This window comes from Hyalella azteca, unplaced genomic scaffold (genome assembly GCF_000764305.2).
Source record: "Hyalella azteca isolate HAZT.00-mixed unplaced genomic scaffold, Hazt_2.0.2 contig15757, whole genome shotgun sequence".
Classification (NCBI taxonomy): Eukaryota; Metazoa; Arthropoda; class Malacostraca; order Amphipoda; family Hyalellidae; genus Hyalella; species Hyalella azteca.
Genome location: NW_025945596.1, coordinates 82,485 through 104,334, shown reverse-complemented (window position 1 = coordinate 104,334; position 21,850 = coordinate 82,485). Strand labels below are relative to the sequence as shown.

General features: G+C 37.7%; 1 protein-coding gene across 5 annotated transcripts in view; it reads right to left on the bottom strand.

Annotated features, from left to right (window-relative positions):
• Positions 1-21,850, bottom strand: part of LOC108677003 (sodium-dependent neutral amino acid transporter B(0)AT3) — a 63,165-nt gene that overhangs the window by 18,868 nt on the left and 22,447 nt on the right. For all 5 annotated transcript variants that reach the window (XM_018165147.2, XM_018165149.2, XM_018165148.2 and 2 more), the window contains exons 2-3: positions 1,229-1,461; positions 531-675 (exon numbers count right to left, since the gene is read on the bottom strand). In XM_018165147.2, coding sequence (XP_018020636.1) covers positions 531-675; positions 1,229-1,461 — 378 coding nt within the window. The remainder of the gene's footprint in view (positions 1-530; positions 676-1,228; positions 1,462-21,850) is intronic.

Sequence of the window (21,850 nt, the reverse complement as noted above, 5' to 3'; positions counted from 1 at the left end):
GAAAACGTTGACATTTTTATTAGATTCGCAAGGCTTTCATTCAGACAAATCGTTTGCCTTCTCTTCCTAATAAACAAAAATATAACTCAGTACTCACTGCAGTGAGTGACAGAAAGCGCATTTTCTTGTCGACGAAAACGTGAAGTCTCGGACGGACGGACAGACAAACGTACATGACGAGCACAATAGTGCATTTTTTCCATAAATGAGAAAATGCGCTAAAATAAAAAATGCAATCCACAAAACAGTTTTGCATACGCAGACTAAGAGCAGTTCAGCTTTCAGTCCAAAGTGGCAAATAACAGTTGTTGGGATCATACACTCGGCAAGTAAAAATAGTGCCTTCGGAGTTAGAAAGTGAAAATCTCAAAATAAATTCACCATGTCTTCAACAATGAAATCATAGTAAAGTCTAGTGATTTGAATTCTTGCTTGATTAGACGTTCAATCAAATAAATGGTCTCAATACTTGCATACGGTTACCTATAAATTTAAGCAAACTAATGATGAAGGTAAGTATTATATAATACCTTCAGGTTCTGATATGCTGTCGCCAGCATCGATGGTCTGCCTGAACCAGAAGTACGCTGTCTCCGAGGACATCTCGCACTCCGCTACCGGTACCGTCAGGTTGCCCACGGCCTCCGTAGGACAACTCGAGAACGGCAACGGACTCTGCAAATATTATACAGATGATATGTACAAATATTCAAGGGATAAAACATTTCATATGAGATACGATATTTGAATGTTCAAGAGATACGATATACAAATATTTTCGAGATGTACAAATATTTACGGGATAAAACATTTTATACAAGACACACGACATTTGATTATTTAAGAAATCCGATATTTGATTATTTAAAGTACGATACCTGATTTTATAAGATACTACTGTATAAACTATATACAAAAGAGAAGCATGGTGATCAAATAAAGTTCTAAGACAAAAATAAAAATATTCTAGATAAATTCGAAGTGAGTAACTATGGAAGAAGGTGCCATCGTTAAGAGAACTTCCCTTTTTATCGAGAAAGATTTCGCGAAATTAGTTGAAAGTGTCCTTCCCTTTCAATTGACAAAATAACTACAGGTGGAAGTAACACAGATTTCAGCTAATCCATTAATATAAGAGGCATATAAGTGCAATATGTTCGTTTATTGGTTTGGTGCTCAATAGGAACGAATGAAGAAAAGCTCCAGGCGATGATAAGATGATGCTCACCAGGAACGAGTTGAAGAGATAGTAGAAGCACCAGGCAATGATGACGTTGTAGTAGAGTCCTACGCAGAAGGAGACGATGGTGGAGGCGATGCCGATGCCGCCCCACCAGGGGCTGATGTTGTTCCAGACGCCTAAGGATCCCATGCGCATCTTCTGGCCGATGCCGAGCTCCATGAGGAAAAGCGGGGCGCCCTCCAGCACCATCATGATCAGGTACGGGATCAAGAACGCACCTGAAAATTATTGGAATTTTATCGTGGAAATATTATATATAAAATAATTACAATGATCAATAAGGGCGAAAATCTTACGGTGAGGATTTATATGCCATCAGTAACAGCGATGTTTACAATAATCATGGATTATAGAGATGGCATGAGCGTATTTAAAAAAAAGCGATGGACCACGAGAAGCATAGAATGGAAAAAATGTCAATTTAGGGTATGTTTGTTATTAATGTCCGTTTTTTGGGCACATTCTCACTTAAATGGTACGACACTTTTTTTATTACCGCATTTCACGCTTCTTTTTGAGTGTCATACATCGCACTTAATAATACTGAAATAATCTCATAACTCGCTGTAAACACCTGGATCGACAGAGCAAACAAAACGCCTACCCAGCCTAGCTCGTTAAAGCCAGCACGCATTAGAACGTCAACAAACGTCGAGAACGTCAGTAAACGTCGACGTTCATAAAACGTAAACAAGAGTCGACGTTCATAGAACGTAAACAAACTCTCCATAGCCCACGGCAGCACTGGAAGCGCGTGCTCATATATACTGGACGCAATTGAGTGAAGACGAACGAGCGCGTTACTCGCACCAATTAAGTTACCTTCTCAAGGCCCTTGAAATAAAGTATCAAGTAAGAAAAATGATTCCTGTTAGAAATAATGTCGTGGATCGCACGCTGACGATTTGGCACAAATAAGGCTAGAGCCTTGGTTAAAAAATTAGCTTAAAATATGACTGTTTGAGTTCTATTCTTTTGGAAGATAAGTACTATAGCAAGTGCATCAAGATAGGCCTGAATTTGTGGACGAAGTAGCATCGTAAAGAAGAAAAGCATTCGATAATTCATGACGGAAGTTTTCATTTCATGAACTATGTGAACACTCCGTGAATTATGGTATAAATTTGTGCAGGTATGAGAATGATAGCTTTTTATTTAATAGAAATCATTTAATATAGAAATAAAAAATGCCACTAGCAAAGCCTGTACAAAGTGCCCATAAAGATGGACACGCTGCATGGCAAAGCAAAACAGCTTCACATAAATTTCCTACCCACTTTCCCCAAAGTTATCTATGATTTCCATTAATATATTTTCCAAATATTTTGATTATATTGTGGCCCAGTGGTTACATTTCAGAGTACCATGATTGGAGCAGAAAGGTGCGGGTTCGATCGTTATAGCGCTGTGCGTCAGTTGAATTCAATGCTGTTGTTGAATTAATTATACATTTCATGGACATTTCCCATAAATTTAAAAGTCAAAAAAAAAAATCTACAATACAATAGAAAAGTCAAGAAAATCTACATTTTGGAGAAATTCCTTGATCGTAAATTCTACATTTAAATGGATATAGATGCACGAAAAACTCGGCTCTGAAAGCTAATTTATCAGAATTTAATATTAATGTCAAAACTTCTCTAGATAGTCATGCCGATGCTATTAATTACAGGTTATCTATTCAAAGCCGCAAACGGTTAACCTGCGGGAAATGTACAAGTTTAAGATACCAAAATAAGTCAGAAATTCAGACTACAGAGTAATATAAATTTTTGGTTAGGTAGAAAATTTGAGCAACTCGATCATAGTGAATGTCCTGTGCAACAGGATTTTTTTTCTGTCTAGTATCAAGCTCTCTTTATGTGTATTTTTCTTCATGCACCTAGTGGCAACACTCTATAGGAACCATTCATTAGCCGCCACATCTCGCACGTCAGTTTTTCTTTATCTCGACACGTGCGACGACTAGGTTATTTGGTGTTATGTCCTTTCTAAATTTTTGAATATACTATTATGAAATATTACTTGAGAAATATCATGACTTGGTTATATGCACATTTATGTTCCTTATCTCGACGCACGATGACTAGCCCGCAGCTATCACTCAGTGTGCTAGTAAAACTGTTCAGTGTATTAGGGACGGAAATTCCAAGGTGGAAAAAATCTTTCATTCTGATTCAGGAAAGTAGGGCCAAGCACATATGTAAGTTAATTTCGTGATGAATTCAAGAAGTTTCTTCCTTATTGCCATATTTGTCATTGTGATCGTATTTGGTATTTTGTTAATTTTCAATCATACTTACCTAGTTTTTGATTCCTTTGTATGGTCATTATTTTCAGATCCACTGCGTTTTGAGGTGCGATTAAAGCATAAAATCCAAATGCGTCTCAATCCCTCCGCTGGCTAAGCCAAATAAAGTTTGTGCCAGCGTTAGTGAATCAAGATCAGATTCGAGATATGAACCACGTATACGTATCTTCTTGGGAGCTGCGCCGATGTTTGATATGCTTGCGCGTTTCAGGGAAAGTTGACCCCTGATTAAGGCAAAACGTTTAGTATTTCCAAGAAACCCAACCTAAAACGTGATGGGTGTTATCACTTTGGGGCTGAGTTATCGTAACAGCCTTAGACGAGGGGTTGAATTAAGCGTGAGTTTATTCATGATAGAGACCTGCCCTTGTTTTGAAGCTCGACTCAAGTAATCAACAGCGAAATATATTACTTCGCAACAGACCCATAACATCGAAACAAGTATATAAAGCGTAGCTTCAACTAAATCAACTCTTAATCAATATTGTTTCAACGACGTTTGTCTCGTGGGTTACAAAATTACTTTTTTAAAAGATGCGCTACATTCATCCAAACTTATAACCTATAGGCACAATTATTTTTATAAGAGCTGGTAAAATCAAGTCTCTCGGGAGGGACAATTGGCGCAAGATTCTTTAAGGGGTCAAGTGAAAGTAATTAAGTACGTTCATTGTTAGAATTTAACGGTTGGCTTCAGGTAAGTGACTCGCAACACCAACAGCAAATCGTTGGCGGATTGTCTCGAGTTATAGGCAGTAAACATTTATGCGGATTAAAAGTTAAAATTAATTTGCTAAAATTGCTCGTTCGTTGAGATCTTTATATATATATGATTGCGCTTACTCCCAAATTATGCAATAAGGTTAGATTCATTCAACAGAATGTGTATGCATCCAACCTATTATGATTCGAAATGAACATTAAACTCACACACATGGATGAATGTACATCCAAATCAATACGAAATCTCTATACATAACTCAAGCAACAGAACAGCTTCTTGGCTAGGGATGAAGTAAGATTACAAAGTAGGCGTTAGACTCTAACACGTAACATATCTCCATGGGCACCCAAATCATTATGCAATATGAAAACATAACTCATGCAAGCACTAGCGCAAGTTTGAGGCTTGCAGTGATGCATGGCACGGCAAGGCAGCCTGTCGGGGCCAGACTCCACCGTTAGGCATTTACGGGCGTCAGTAAAAACAAAGGACGGCACGGACCTTACAAAAAAATTGTATTGATGTATAAGTAACGAGCGTTACCGGGTGCCGGTTTATGATAGAGTCGAGAATTTACGCGGCGGTGCCTGGGTGGCCGATCAACGGCCGAGGGGCGGCCGGCGCTGATCCGGCTCTGATTATCGACAAATTTCATTTTGCTGACCCTGAATTGGTGAAGTACCTTAGTATTTCTTCAGATTACTACCAATAAACACCGCAAAAAATTTTCCTAAATACACATCGAATAAGTAAAGACAAAAATAATATAATTTTTAGAGTACAAATCCAAAGCTCAAATATAAACCCCCGAGTAGTGGGATTATGGTACATAATTAAATGGATTACAAGAATAGCCACTGAGAGCCTGCGGCAGCGGCGGCCGACTGCGGTGCCTGTGTCTGGGGGAGGGCTGTTGAGAGGAGGGGTTAGGGGAAGTGAAGGCTGCGAGAGAGTATATACCAAAATCTTGAGTAGGAAAAAGGCAAACAAGAGAAAAAGATGGAAAATGTGGAAGCAAAGATAGGAAACTCTCATACATGCGTGTAAAAATTAGACATATCATCAACACATAAAAAACTATGATAAAAAGAACTATCTTCAAATAAAATTTATGAATACATCATACATAATAAACTTCTTTATCTTTGAAACATTACTGCAGTGAAGACGACTGTCTATCCATCACCACTTGCGTTCAACTGTCAAAGTCGGCGCCAGCAAAAACCCAAGCACAAAACCTAAGCAGACAATGCCTGATAAGAGAAAAACGAGAAAATAAGCAGGGGGTACAAGTGAGGGAGGGGAGGGGAATGTCATGGGGTTACCCCAGACAATCTTGAGGGGGGGAGGTGATTGGATCACAGAGTTTGAAAGCTGCATAGTCAACACAAGAAGGTTAGCGGTCGCAAGGTTACTTTACGAAGTTACGTGAACACAATTATAGAGCTAAACCTTTCGCTTAGCAACGAATGTAGGGTAAACCAACATTTATTGTTATATTATTTACTACATTTATATTTAATTTATTAATATATTACATTCATTATATGTTATTTATTCCAATGTAAAAGTGAGGTTGTTATTTCAGTGCGCAAATGATAGTATTTATTGTAGCAGCTTAGAAACTAAAATACTTTCATTAATAACAAATGCAAATTGCTTGTGAAAGGCCTAGTGCGAGACTCTTTCACCAGGACCAAGACTTGAGTGCAGCGGCACTGAAGTTCATGGTCAATGAAATGTTCGCTTGCCAAATTACATGATCAAGTTTCTCGAGGCGGAGAAACTAGTCGTTTTTAGAGAGGAAATTTCCGCTTCAGAACTGAAGCTAAAGTATCGCGGTGACCTCCGTCTCTAATGTTGACGGCTGTTGAAAAAAAAATAGAATAACTTGACTTACCCTTCTTCCATCGACTTCAGTAAATTTTTTGGCAAAAATAAGAAATAAAATAAAAATACAAATAAAATAATATTGATTCTTGGAAACTTTTTTTATTCGATCGCATTCATAGATTTCAGCGGAGTTCAATCAAAATCTCAACACTCGGTTTAAACGATCCGCTTTTCCAGTCCAGTGAACACGACGGCGAGCGGCCAACTAAGCTCCCGAGCTATTACAGGAGGTTAATTTTGGTGCAATGGGTTACAATAACATCATTAACATTATAAAAACTCATTACTTTTAATATAATAAACTCATACAAAAATTTCACGTTCGTTTGCGAAACAATCGAAAATAACATTATGGTTAATGAATTATTATTATTATTAAAACCCCTTACTTATAATACAATAAGTTCATACAAAAATTTCACGTTCGTTTGCGAAACAATCGAAAAAAAAAAAACAGCTGGCATTATAATGATGTTTTTTCAATTTGCAAGATATATAAAGAGTAAGTTTAATATGTAGTGTGTTTAAAGAGTCACTCCAGGGCAAGGTAAAGTCAAGGCAGAAGAGGCTTGAATAAATCAGTTTCGCTCTTAAGTTAACCGGTTCTCATGCATATCCAGCGCGAACTTAGCCACTAAGGGAAGAAGTACTTCATGAATTAATCAAACATTCCACAAACAACTTTATACATATTCAAGTTCTTCTCGAAAATAAATTAATTTCAGATAAGCAGTTTCGAAAAATAAAACGTTTAAGCGTACGTTTCAATAAAAAAAATGAAACACATTTTAGTCGCCAAATTTTTTATTCTAAATGCTTGCTCCACACTAGCGATAACTCTAAAAAAATTATTCGTCTTGGCGCAACCCGCGAACACCAAACTCTAGCGTATGCATTCGTCAGCGGAGCCGCTGCAGCACGCGCATGCATGTTCCAGCGAATTTCTGGAGCGGTTCGCCGGCGCCGCGTCAATTTTTTGCTGCGTGTCTTGAGGCCTCGAAGGTTTTCTGCGGGAGGGTCGGCGTAAATGGCTACAATTAGCAACACTACGGAATGTAAGTTTATTTTATGGGCCAAGTGTGTTAAATTAGCCTGGCCACGAAACGCAGCTATCACCACTAAGTGCAAATGACTGGAAAATTTAAAAAAAAAATCGGGAAACTTGAGGCGAGTTTCATGATCATAATGAAAAATATGCTTTCATTTGCCTTCTATTGTCGCCATAGTTTTTCCGTGATGTTTCCAGTTGTGAAAAACTGATGGCGGCGTATAAATTAAAAGTGGTACTTTTCCTCTCTTGAAGCTAACGACAAGTAAGCAAGAGATTGGGGAGTCCCCGGACGCCTGAGCCCGCGTTCCTAGTCCACCTTCTTCGCATAATTTTTATTTTAGTTCATCATCGAAAAAATGGAAGAATGGAGAACTCAGATGAGCTGACGAACCAGTCTCAAGACGAGCGGCACTGGCCCACTTAATTGACTGGTTCGGTGGCTAGAACCAGTGGTTCTACGATATTCCACACACATAAACTGATTATTTTGCATCATCGTGCTGGAAACTAAGTTATTATAGTGAGTTATCGTAATGAAAATGTATTTGGAGTCAGACAAACAATACCGGTATGACGTAGAATAATTGAACTTCAATTATGAAGATTATTGTGCTTCACTTCAATTATGAAGATTATTGTATAGGTACTTCACTTCAATTATAAAGATTATTGTATACTTCACTTAATTATAAAGATTATTGTACTTCACTTCAATTATGAAGATTATTGTACATTTCAATTCAATTATGAAGATTATTATATACTTCACTTCAATTATGAAGATTATTGTATACTTCACTTCAATTATGAAGATTATTGCACTTCACTTCAAATATGAAGATTAGTGTACATTTCTTTTCAATTATGAAGATTATTGTATTTTTCACTTCAATTATGAAGATTATTGTGTACTTCACTTCAATTATGAATATTATTGTACTTCACTTCAATTATGAAGATTCTTGTATTTTTCACTTCAATTATGAAGATTATTGTGTACTTCACTTCACTTCCGAATATTATTGTACTTCACTTCAATTATGAAGATTCTATGTGATTCAGCATAGCTGTTCGATGCCGCGTAAAGGAAGGCAACGAGCAGGCCACAACAGTGGTCATTACAGCTGCCCCAGAGATAAAGCGACTGTCATTAGCAAAGATAAACACGCTAACTTATTTGGCACTGGAACGCCTTTTCTTCCCAGCGCACGCCTAGATAATGTCATCGAGAACTTCTTTTCGCCCGCGATGATTAGAGCGACCGGAGCTTGTGCGGTTAGTGGAAAATTCCGAGCATAATTCCATTGCGAGATGTTGCAACGAAATTAGACAGCTAGAAAATGTAATTTTCATATTACTGAAACGTGGCGCTTATATATTTTCATGTATAATATGTTCTTCTGTTTTATGTATAGAGCATGGGAGCTTTTTGACGGCGTAGAATCACAATAACATATACTGTATTACCAGGATAAGAATTTGTTTCATAAATGATATCGCGAGAAATCGCAAAACTATGGTCGGAATTAATAATCTAAATTTAATTAAACTTCAGAATAATTTAAGCTTGATTGAAAAATCAGTATTATTTCGAATTCCAAACGTGGGTAAATTTTTTGTGGTTGTTTTTAAGAAACGAGAACTTGAAAGATCGTTTCTGTTGATCTCAGGACTTTACTTTGATATCAGGAGATTATTGATGTTAGTAAAAATGATTATTTTCGTCATGTGAAATCAAACAATCTACATATCTCGAGCTACGCCTAGGTTAACCCGCTAGTATGCATATATGTTTTGATGATCAAAATAAAGAAAATAATTGTTTGCAATTAGCTATCTATTTCAAAATTCTCGGATGAATATCATTCGTTCTCTCAGAAATTTTTTTGTTATTAAAGTTAAGGTGTTAAGTTAAGGTGGGATGCTGAACCAGGTAATATAATTTCAATTATTTTACCTTATTTCAAGTGGGGTAAATATGATATAAATATGTATCCAATCGCGTTAGGTTAAATCAAATGAATTAGATCGTTAACCAAAAGTCGAATATTCCAAAAACAATTGCGTCATGATAGATTTCAGAAACAGAATCACGAACCCAATTCCGTTTTTTTACCCAGACATTTAAAATCGTTTTTCAACGAGTTCAATAATTTGAAAAAGCAGCTACGAACGTTTAAAAAATAAAAAAAAATTGCCAGCCATACAGAAACTTTGACCACAAACATAATTTTTGAGGCAGCGTTACTTACAACTTTTGGTACTTTTAGGCTGTTTCGAGCATAAAAAATGTCCAAAATTGAACAACTCGGACATCAGAGAGGATTTTTTGGGCATCTTGCAGAAAAACAGACAATCTCTAACAAAATTTAGAGTCCCCCCAGCTTCTGGTACTCCAAATCAGAAGCTAATGCGTCTGTAATTTTCATTGGGATGGTTATTTCAAGTCAAAAACTTGAAAAACGACTCATTATTTCAGAGCAAAACAGAGTAAAAGCATGGTGTAAGTGTTTTTAGTAATTATAAGTTTTATTTCTTCCCAAATTTAAAAGCATTCCAGAATATCAAACATTTATTTTGAGATTACTTAACGTAATCTAAAATTTTCTGTTCATTCTGAGTGATTCTCCATTATTCCTGTGTAAACATAATTAATATCTATATTTGTAGAACTAAAGATCCATTATTGACAAAATTTAATAATTCACCTTATTCAACATTATTTCGGAGACATAATGAATTGATGTCTCGAATTTTCCAATGTTAGCTAAATGTTTTTCAACACACCACCATACGCCCCCTCTCCCGAACTTCGATCGACATGACACAGATGTCTGCACTGTTCAGTTTCATTCATTTGCCATGCCATCACAAAAAAACTTCAATCCTCTTGTAAGTGGTGGATGCGTCACAAAAGGTAGAAGATCGAACAGCTTTTTTCCGACCACGCCAGGCATCTCTGGACAATGGAGACCTTCTCACTAGATTTTCGGCCTCAGAACAGATCAAGTTTAGGTAGCATTCAGAATAGTGCGTGTGACTCATAGCACTGCTAGTTCCATTGAATAATTTCTCAATTCTCTAACAACAGGATATTGGTTAAATTTTAATGCCATCTACAATGAAAGTGGTGTAACAGATACGGATTTACATCAGGGGTAACTCGATCTATTTTACTTCTTATATGATCAGTAGCGTTGACAAATGAAGATACGTGCATTTTATACTATCATGGATGCCGTTGAGTGTGTCTTTGCATATAAATAAACAATCTTTTTACATTCAATTTGTATACATATTGAATTACATGAAATACACCGGCATTGAATCTGTTAATATCGAAGTAAGAAATTCGTTTATTCAAATTTATGTGACGAATTTAATTTTTAGACGTCGTAAAAAAAATCGAGATTCAAACTTTGTACGTCCATTAATCTTACAGAGTCAAAACATTTACAGTAAATACAAAGTACGACATCTTGCGGATGCATTGCTGCTTCTGATTTATAGTATGATTTGCATCCTGTACAGTAGCATCTCGCATGCACAGCGCAATGCATCGCCATACATGCGAAGGTCTTACCTGCACCAGGCGCATTCTGAAGCAACCTCCGAGACTTTATGGTCGGGGTAACAGTTAGTAGGCCTAAAGGACTAGAAGAAGCCCCGGTATTTGTTGGCGTCGTTGGCATTTGAAGAAAAAAAGGAAAATGCTGGAGAGGAAAATCTATACACAGAGGACCTAACACCAGAATGCAGTGAGTGCAGGATGAGACGAGGAAGCGTTTATACGGCAGAACTATTAATCATGCATTGAAAACAAGCAACGGGATTTAGAAATAAACGATATATAAGGAGGAAATGGAAGACAATAAGCAAGTGAACACCATAAACTGTAAACCAATTTCTAAAATTCCAAGAACACAATTAAAATTATTATAGAATCAGTGAGGCTAGAAAGTTGAGATATCAAAATATTATTCAATATTCTATCGGCAGCGTATAGATTACAATAATTCCATGTGGACATGAGTAACGGTACAACACGAACAAAATGTGGAACATGCAGGAGAAGTAATACGCGGTAAGGATAAGTAGCACAAGGTAATAAGTAAAACGTGGTACCGGTATTGGTAAGTAATACGTGGTCTGTGGAAACAATAAAAAACATTGGGAAGTAATAAGAGGTATTTGGAAATATTAGGAGAAATTGGGAAATAATACGAAGTCTTTTGAAATAACACGAGGTTTTAGGAAGTAATACGAAGTATTGAGAAATAATACGATTTATTTGGAAGTAATACGATGTATTTGATATTGATAAGCATCTCACGGCTACGGTGCGACACGCACGGCGTTGCCACATCGAGCTCCGTCCTTAGGGTACTTTATAGGAGGAGCTGAGGAGAGCGCATACCAACATGAGTACCATGTTCAGTCACTTATATTTCATCCTATAGAGTGTGTATGTTTGAAACCTCTCTTGATATTAAGGATGCAATCATCTCATTTCGTTTCGATGCTCTTTTGAGGAGAAGACAATGTCTAAATTTTCGAAGCTTGCACATTATACTGGTACTTATATTTTTTGTACATAAATAATATATTCTTCGCACATTCTTCATGAATGCTGGCAACATTCTTTGCACATATTATTTACAAAGTTTTCATACATTCTTCTCTTCTTGCTTTCATCATGTTAGCCTGTCATGCTTTCAACCTGGCAGATTAACAAGTGACTTCACATACATCTTCCGAGAAACTCTGGGCAGAATATTTCATAAAATAACCTGACGACATTTATAAAATTAATAAAATCAGATGAAATATATTTAGAAAAATTATTTTGTAGTTTTTTTATGCGAGAAATCACATTTTGGAATGAGAAACAGGTGCGTTAAGGAGGCTTGCAAGACGCCTGGTGACCTATGCAGTTATATTTACTTGCATGGGCCAACGCGTAGACTGTGCCTCGTCCGATGTCAAGCACAATGATGGCGCACATATATGCAGAAGCATATTATATTATTTTATAATACCAAAAAAATATAGACACAGTAGTGAAACATAGATATTCACTGATTTCTTACCACGAAAAAACTGATTTCCAACCGATTAATTGAATAGAAAAATAACAATAAACCTCCATGCCTATAATTGTTACATTTGTGTATATCAAATGGTAGCAGAGTACAACATGATATTCTTATACCTTGTGTGTATATCTGTGATGAACGATGGAAATATCATCTTGAATTCAGCTCGGAAACCGGCTACAACCACAAAAAATATAACACAGAACTCACTGCAGTGAGTGACAGAGAGCGCAGTTTCTCGTCGACGAAAACGTGAAGTCACGGACAGACGGACAGACAGACGGACATGACTAGCACAATAGCGTATTTTTTCCATAAATGAGAGAATGCGCTTAAAATATGCAAATATTTATTATTATAAAGCAAAGCATTATGACAATCAAATTCGTTGAGAAGCCTGCCATATAATGCGATGACTTATTAACCATGCAGGGTTGGCGTAGCGCAGTTTTTTTAGAAGACCACAACTTTACTTTAAGGGGTCCAGACAGAAAAAGAAAAAGTCAAGTCATGCAAAGCTTACGTGAAGTTATCACTGGAGACTGATAGGATTGCCTTCACACTTCACAAGCCCCTATATCGCATGCACGATCAATAGTGCCTGCATCAGTCGTGTTGCTAACAGTGCTGCCAGGCTGCGTCCTATTGAAACTAGCTCCAGTCCACGTAGCGGCCGATTTTTCGTCAGTAATTGATAGTTTAGCTTGAAAGGCCATTAAAAGTTTTCTGTCTCAAAGGCTAGTACGGAGTTGTCCCGATCAGATCAGTATCGTAGGTTCTTCACATTAGTGAGAACTTGGCTATAACGGAGTTAACTCTCAACTATTTTTGATGTTACGGGCCTAGTAGAAGACAACAGCCTGCGCATGAGGCTCTCGAAACACTTTACGTGCATAAGAATATCATAAAGAGCAGCAGTGACCAACGCTATAATGAGGGCGAGCCAATTTCATAGGCATCATGACTGAATCACTCGTCATTAATTGCGGTAATGGATTACAGTAAATAATAATGAGATTCAGATAAGAAAGGAGCTTGCGATGTTTCGGTAGGAACCTTATGAAAAGCTCAATCGCTTTATTTCATAATCATCGAACATACCTACTAATTTTCAATTCAATTGATTACAACAATTAAATGGAGAACAAAATAACCTGATGCAAATAAAAAAAAACAAAATTAATAAATAATGATGAAATAAAATAATGCAAATAAAAAACTACGTAATGAAACAAAATTTCCTTATTTATGTTAAGGCACGTGCAAGAGAAACATTTATTTCATTCGTGGCTTAGTAACATACAAAGCCCCGTATGTCGGCCACCGTGGCTCAGAACTGTTATTGAGGTGCAGGGGCTAACTACCGACGATCAATGAAGTTTGGCCTGGGATGAACGGACTCATGGTGCTGACCTATATTCGTACTATATATACGCCTTATAGATTTATGCGTACTATATATACTCCTTATAGATTTGTGCGTACTATATATACTCCTTATAGATGTGTGCGTACTATATACCTATGCGCCTTAGAGATTATTGTGTACTATATACATGTATACGCATTATAGATTTGTGCGTGTCTATGTTTCTTAGTGTATATACGCATAATAGATTTGTGCGTGTCTATCCATGCTATTGAGCGTACACATGGCACGTGTTGCTGGTGCACGAGGCACGTGTTGCTGGTGCACGAGGCACGTGTTGCTGGTGCACGAGGCACGTGTTGCTGGTGCACGTGGCACGTGTTGCTGGTGCACGTGGCACGTGTTGCTGGTGCACGTGTAGGCGTAGCGGCATGCGTAATGAACTCATTCACTCGATCGATATTGATCGCAATCTGCGGGTTACATTAATCGTTACATTAATCACATACACTCCGTCTGATGTATTCTTTCCCATATAGGAGTCAATGTCAACACTACATAATTAAATTTTCGCTACAAAAGCTGGGAAAATATTACAGGGATGAAGGCTTTTTAGTACAGTATTAAATTAATTACAGCTTTGAAGCTAAAGCTGAACCACAGAAGGGCTTGCAAGAATTAACTTTTTTAAATAAAGTAAAAAAAAATCACTTAAATCGCAAGCATAAGCGTTCAAAGATCGACGTATCGATGATAATCCCACCACATATCTCGATGACAATCTCATGCATCTCTGACAATCCCACGTATCTCCATGACAATACCACATGTCTCTATGAAAATCTACGTATCTATGAAAATATACGTATCCCTAAGAAAATCCACGTATCTCAATGAAAATCTACGTATCTCTATGACAATCTCACGTATCTCTATCTCTATGACAATCCCGCATATTTAGATGACAATCGCACGACGCAAGACGACGTATACGTCATGACAGACCTTGACGGCACGTCAAGCTTTGACAAGAGCGACGTAAGACGGTCAGGGTATGTGCGACCCACAACCAAGCTAACCTAGTTGGCTGCAGCGAATAATTACGGCTTCCACAAATAAATTCACAGCAAAAATATAATTTTGCAATGCATCAGATGCGATTATTGTATCTTATAATTTTATTGCACAGGAAGTTGCGTAAATTGCGTTTATATTAAACAAATTCTAATTGCAACACATATAAGCGGAAGTAAAGAACGACCGTGACGATTGTATTGAATTTCTAAGCCCTTGCAGCGACCCACTAAAAATTACTGACCCACTGATTTAGCATTCAGGCCACAAGACCACTTCAGAGTAACAACGCAGCTCGGTTGTTTGACTTAATCGATTAGATACAGCCATAAAATGAGAAAATTTCCAGTACACGTTAAATTGAACAGTTAAGTACGTCACTTCGAAAAGAGTATTTTCACATTTGTAGCCTTATCGGTTTTTAACTCAAAGCGAATAACCATAAAAACTAAAAGTGAAGAGAATTTCGAACAAATATCCGCGTTAAACTTATGAGAACAATTTGGCTATTTATGAGCCCTTTTCCCAATCCATGGAAATAAATGCAAGCCACGGCGACTAACGTAAGGAGATCATAACAAAAGCATGCAGCCACATGACCGTACACAACCACACCAGAAACAGGCGGCGCAAAAGAATCCCGAGGGGGTGTGCATGTGAGTGCCAAGGAGCCACCGTGTGACACCAGTGCCAAGTTATTTCTGGCACCCCGACGCCCCTGGGTCGGTTAGAACAGGGAGAGCTCATGCCGTGCCAGATTCTTGCTTGACAGTGACGGTCGCTCCCACACCCTGACAGGAATTGAGAGTCGCCCCAGCTTCTGGTAATCCAAATCAGAAGCTGCCGCGTCTGTAAATTTTCATTAGGCAGTAACTCAGTTCAAGCCTATACTAGGCTCGAAGGATTTTCCCGCGTTTTTGAATCGATTTATTCGCTGTACTGAAACTATTAAGTGGATTAAATACAAAGTTTGGATTAAATATGTTTTTGATCCACACTGATAACTGATACATCAGCCATATAATTAACCGTTCAATATTGGATAACTACGGTCTGACATTTGTGAGACAGAAGGATCATTCGGAGATCTCTATTGTTGCATCCTAAACTAGTAACAATTCTCCAAGCAAAAAAAAAAAAACAATAAGGCATCATCAAACCCGGAATCAGGATTGGTTCAACCCATTTCATTGAATGCAGTCCTAATTGAACAAATCAATTTTAATCATGAGTATAGGATGCATAAACATTAATTTACAAAGCACTTGATCTCTGGTTCCTGGTCCACATATTATGAATGAGCCGAGCAAGATCTCAAATGTACTGCGTATATACAAGCGAGGTCACCGAATTAATTCAATGATTCGGTCCAATAAATGGAAATTCGGAGCTACTGCGTTGCAATTTGTACGTGTACAGGCCGCAGGAAGCGCTCGTGCAACGTGTTGGCAACGGCAATGATTGTGTGTTCTGCTATGAATGTTTTAGGACCTCTGACGTCATTGCGTTCTGAGATACAGATCGGAATGATATTCATGTCCGCACAAAGCATTTGGGTTCGTTTTGCTCTTGCTTTCTGCAGAGACAATACGTTGAAGAGTGTAATCTTTAAAATGCATTTATATCTTCCAGTATTTTACTATAATTTCTCTTATGAGGTAAACAATGGAGAAAGTAATCGACTAACTGCATATCGAGCGCGGCGTTGTAAAATTACAATAAGCATCCAAGAAGCCATTTGATACCCATAAAATCTCTTGTCTTGTCAAGGTAAAAGGATAAATCTAATGAGGCATGGAGGAGTAATTTTTAATATTTAAAAATATTAAAGTTTTTCTCCATGTCGCGACTAACACGAGTCGCGACATGGAGACGAGTATTCAGATGAGTTAGAAAGTATGGCCAAGTATATAGACGCTTGTTTCTTGCCACAGTGGGAGCTTTGTTCTGGCAGGACAAGCCTCAGGACTGCTGGGCTCATCTCACGCACTTAATTGAAGTAACCTCAGGAGGGATTACGGAAGAGGAAGTAGAGTTACTAAAAGTGCTTAGCTCATAGAATTTTAATATTAATTCTTTGTAAATTACGCGTCAGCGCGTTGTCGTGGGATTTTTAGCGCATTTTCTCATTTATGGAAAAATGCACTATTTTGCTCGCCCTGTCCGTCTGTTTGTCTGTCCGTCTGTGACTTCACGTTATCGTCGACGAGAAAATGCGCTCTCTGTCACTCACTGCAGTGAGTACTGTGTTACATTTATTATACGTACAGCGAAACAAGTATAACCATGGCCTATACAAGATCACAGAAGGATTCCTAGAATTTGAAACAAGAACCAACACCAGGTGCCACAGCTATTAACTAAAAAATTGCGGTGAAACACATCCATGCGGCAACATTTCTTCTTGCTTCGAGTTACCGACATGTGGAATAGCCTCCCCGATAGCATCGTTGACGCTCCGAGTTTAAACGCGTTCAAGAACAGACTAGAGAAAGCTATGCATGAGCATATGTTCAGTCTTGAAATGCCTAGCACCTTATGACCTTGTAATAAGTCCAATAGCTAGGTCAAACCAATGCCAATTATGAAAAGATCTGGTCAAAAAGGCCGGTTTTTAGATCTACTGCGAATTAAGTCATGAAAAGCACAAGAATCGGCAACAGGCCATGGGCCTATTTCTTCAGCGCCGACACTTCTATTCTATTCTAAAACAAAGGAAAGTAAGAATAGTACAAATACTACTGAAATATTCATGATATCGAATTATACGAGTACATGTCTGACCAAAGAGGGCAACAGGCATGCATCAAAGCATAAATGGTCGAAGCGAGGAAACTATAATGGTCGAAGAGAAAACTAATTAACGTGCTTGATCAAAAATGAACATGACATGTAAGCACTTCAATCCTTGAGCCAATCCATATATACTGTGCTTTTCGGCGACACGATGCCACTTGCTTCTTCTCAGACGATTGATTCTGTATCGACTGACACATTAATTATGCAGGTGCGAATATTATCCTGCGAATAGACGAGTTATGGATTGAATATGAGCAGGATTTGATAAGTCTATGCTTCAGTCGCATGTTAAGAAAAGATATAGTGCGGAATAATGATGTCAAGCTACGTAATTTCAAGCTTAGTTTTGTTACTAATTCTGTGGTACAAAATTTAGAATAGATTTCATTTCACAGTGCAGAACAGAATGTTACACGTCACAACATAGCCAGGAGGTACGCGCGATCACTCAAAAATGTGATTCGTTGTTAAATAATAATTTAGTTATATTTACGTGATTAAGTACTTAGTAGTAAGTACTATATACTCAAAAATGTGATTCGTTGTTAAATAATAATTTAGTTATATTTACGTGATTAAGTACTTAGTAGTAAGTACTATATATTAAGTACTTAGTAAGCACTATTTAAGTGATTAAGTACTTGGTAATAAGTACTATTTAGGTGATTAAGTTCTTAGTACTAAATATTATTTAGTACTTAGTAGGGCACGGCCATTAAGCCACCTTGGTTGACTCAATCAAGACTCATGTAGGTAGTACTATGTACATCGAAAAACTAAGTGATAAGTCGTGAGAGCGCAAAGAGGTCAGAGACTAGATCATTAAACAAAGTTAAGAGTTTGTAACTCAGTCAGCTAACTACTGATGACTTTTCAAACAAAACACACCAATCACAGACGAGAAATCTGCCGCTACCTATACTTAAGCGAGCTATGATAGTACGTTTATTCGACCTTGTAGCGACGGTTGCTGAGTCGCGTCAGGTAGCTGCCACTCGATTATGCCATCTCGCTGCGCCGCCACTCAATGGGCTCCTTGGCATTAAATTTGTAAGCTGGACACATCTAACCACGTTTTTACCTACGGATGGCGCGACGGACGCTACTGGCTTACAGCTATAGTAGCAGTAAACCATCAACCAACCCAGTAGCCGTGGCTCATTAGTAGTTATACCAGTTAGTCAGCCCGTGCTTCCTACTTCAATAAGTTATCCTCGATGAAACTAATACGTGCTGGCGGGATTACTAGAATATATATGCTTAGCTGATAACTGAACAAATAGGGCTTGAAAATATGTAATTTTCACATGTGATAGGAGGCAGGTGTGGATATGAAAATATGTCAAAATGAAATGCAAATAGCTATACTAACAGACAATGATATTAAGCTGGGATATTTGTAATTAAATATTAAAGCATATCATTTCAATATTTCAGCACCTTATTACCGTTCGATTATCTGATTGTTCAGTTATTAATTACTTCAGCCTTCGTACGCACTGGCAAGTGCCGTGTAAGTGCCTGGGCAATTTTATGCTCGCTATCTCACGACCATAAAATGATAAACTTTTGGCCTAGAACTAGAAACTAGAACTAAAAAATGTCTTATTTTCAGCAAGCAATCAACACTAGGTCAACGACATTTATAACTCCACGGGGCAGATTAAGCTGTGTCCTGACAGCAATTAGCGAGACTTCTCTGTAAGCCTGGCTATTTCCCAACGATCTCAGCGCAATCAATCGACCAATAACATGACACAGATACGGCCAAAAAATCTTACCGTGATCCGGCTAAAACTGCCAAAAATCCGATGGCCATTTCCAGACGATCTTAGCGCAATCAATCGACCTATGATAATATGACACAGATACGGCCAACAATTTTTACCATAATCCTGCCAAAAATCCGATGGCCATTTCTAGGCGATCTTAGCACAATCAATCGACCTATGATAATATGACACAATTACGGCTAAAAAATCTTACCATAATCCGGCCAAAAATCCGATGATCATTTCCAGGCGATCTCAGCGCAATCAATCGACCAACGATAACATGAGAGAGAAAAAGCCAAGAAATCTCACCATAATCCGGCCAAAAAACGGCCAAAAAGCCGATGGCCATTTCTAGACGATCTTAGCACAATCATTCCACCAATGAAAACATGGCACCATGACACAGATGCGGCCAAAAAAAGCCTGATCAAAAGAAAATCAGATTTCGTCAAGATCTTCGCCCAGAGCTACGCTACCTGCACACATGAAACTGCGTTAATGCAATCCAGTGACAGTGTTGATTTAACAAATGACAACGACATCATGAATGAAGAAACAACATTAATTGATCACATGGTTGAATTTCTAATGTAGTTTGACAACATTAATATATTTTAATAGTTTGAATTCAAATGCAACGAGTTTTTTCATCGAAAAAGGTTTCGAAAATTATATGCATGTTATGAGACAAAGCCTATAAATTCGTTTCGTTTGCGAGGAACTTTCAACACAATTCAAGTTATGTCCTACGTTCGGCTTGAGCTGCGGACAGACGGATCACTTGCTGCTAATTGGCGATGAAAATTTTTTTATCAACATATTAGGTATATTTTACAAAACTTCTTTCTTACCGGTTTTCATTGATTTTCTTTAGTCTAGACATGGCTTTTATTGCAATATTATTGATTCATAAACAAACAGAAAATAGGAGTTGAATTAAGAAATTTACACTCATTTTAATTAAGAACTATTACAATCAGAATTAAATCATACAACATTTTCTTCTCATGTGTCTTTATTGCAGTTCCATATACCTTTGCTACAGCTCGGAAGAATGTCTCGTGGTAATGCTCTATGCTGTCTTGCTGCGTATTAAACTTGCTTCTGCTCCACTATATAGTTCTCTCCATTCCTTATTTGGAACAATCATTGGCACAACAATGTCGGTGTCACTCCTGGAATATCCAAAATAGCCATGGTGGTAAAGAAATTGACGCAAGCCTTTTGACCTTATATGACGAGTTTAGGACTTCGTAGTCCAAGGTCAAGCTGATGCTCCGCCTTCGTTGTCCTCCGTATCCAAGTCGTCGATAGGCAATCACCCCGCCCTCGGTCCCGGATAAAACGATGACCGTGTTCCGTAAAAGTATACGTCAGTGTTGACGTCGAAGCAGCTGTGTTTTTGAATAAATCCATATGACCATTGTTCAGGCTTAAGTCGTGTCTGCATGGATATTTCCAATGACGAACTTTTCGGTGAAAGAGATGTAGCTCGCTTGCCTGCCTTGATTGAATAATTTAAATATACTATATTTAATATATTAGTATACCAAATATATATTTCATAGTTTAAATGTACTATTCTTCCAGCTTGTAGGGGAGCTTTGTGATCAAAGCATAAAATTTGAGGACACATAATGGAGAAAAAACAGACCCATGACTGTGATAAGATCCACTCCAGGTTAGCATCTGCGATAAGCCTTCATTGCACCATCCGACTTCTTCTTCGAGGCTCGAGCCCCCCAGGCTGTAGTGAGGTTTCGTAATGTTGACTGTCATGCAAAAAGAAAGCACTCCACTGAGAATTATTTTCTTCTTGGTATAATTTCATTAATTGTGGAACCCGTTTTTCACTCTTCATGCATTGATGTATAAAATTTGTTTAAACGATTAATTAGAAACAGGTCATGAGAATTGCGGCAAAAACAAGAGGTGGAGGGAGGGGGGTTAAAAATGAAAGGTATACTTTCTAATTCGGTTTAATTAAATTCATTTGAAGCTTGAAAAATGTAAACCTGCTTGAAACTCTGTCCCATAAGAGTTCAATGGAGTTTCTAACACCAAAATTTGGCGCGAAAATAATTTTCTTTAATGATGTGTAATTCAGTTTTTAAATTATTTACGGGACTCGCAAATATTAAAGATTATCTACTCCATGCAACGCAAGCCGCTAATGATAATGTTAAGCCGCTAGATGATAATAATTTAGCATGAAATATGAGTATTATATTAATATGTATGAAAGGCCAAGGCACATCTGCTTTTTATCACTATGTATGCCGCATTCTTTATTTCAGATGCGACATCAGGGAGACCAAAAATCTTACACGACTCCCGAGTCACGAACCAGATTTATTTTTCATAAAAATTGTAGCATCAAAAAATCACGTGGAATTTACAAAATTCCTAGTAGCAGACGTGACGTTAGGAATGGACTAGGGGATGAAGTTCCAGATTTGGACATTGACCAAAATGGAAGATGAGCAGTTGATTCGATGTGCCGATCGAAATTCGA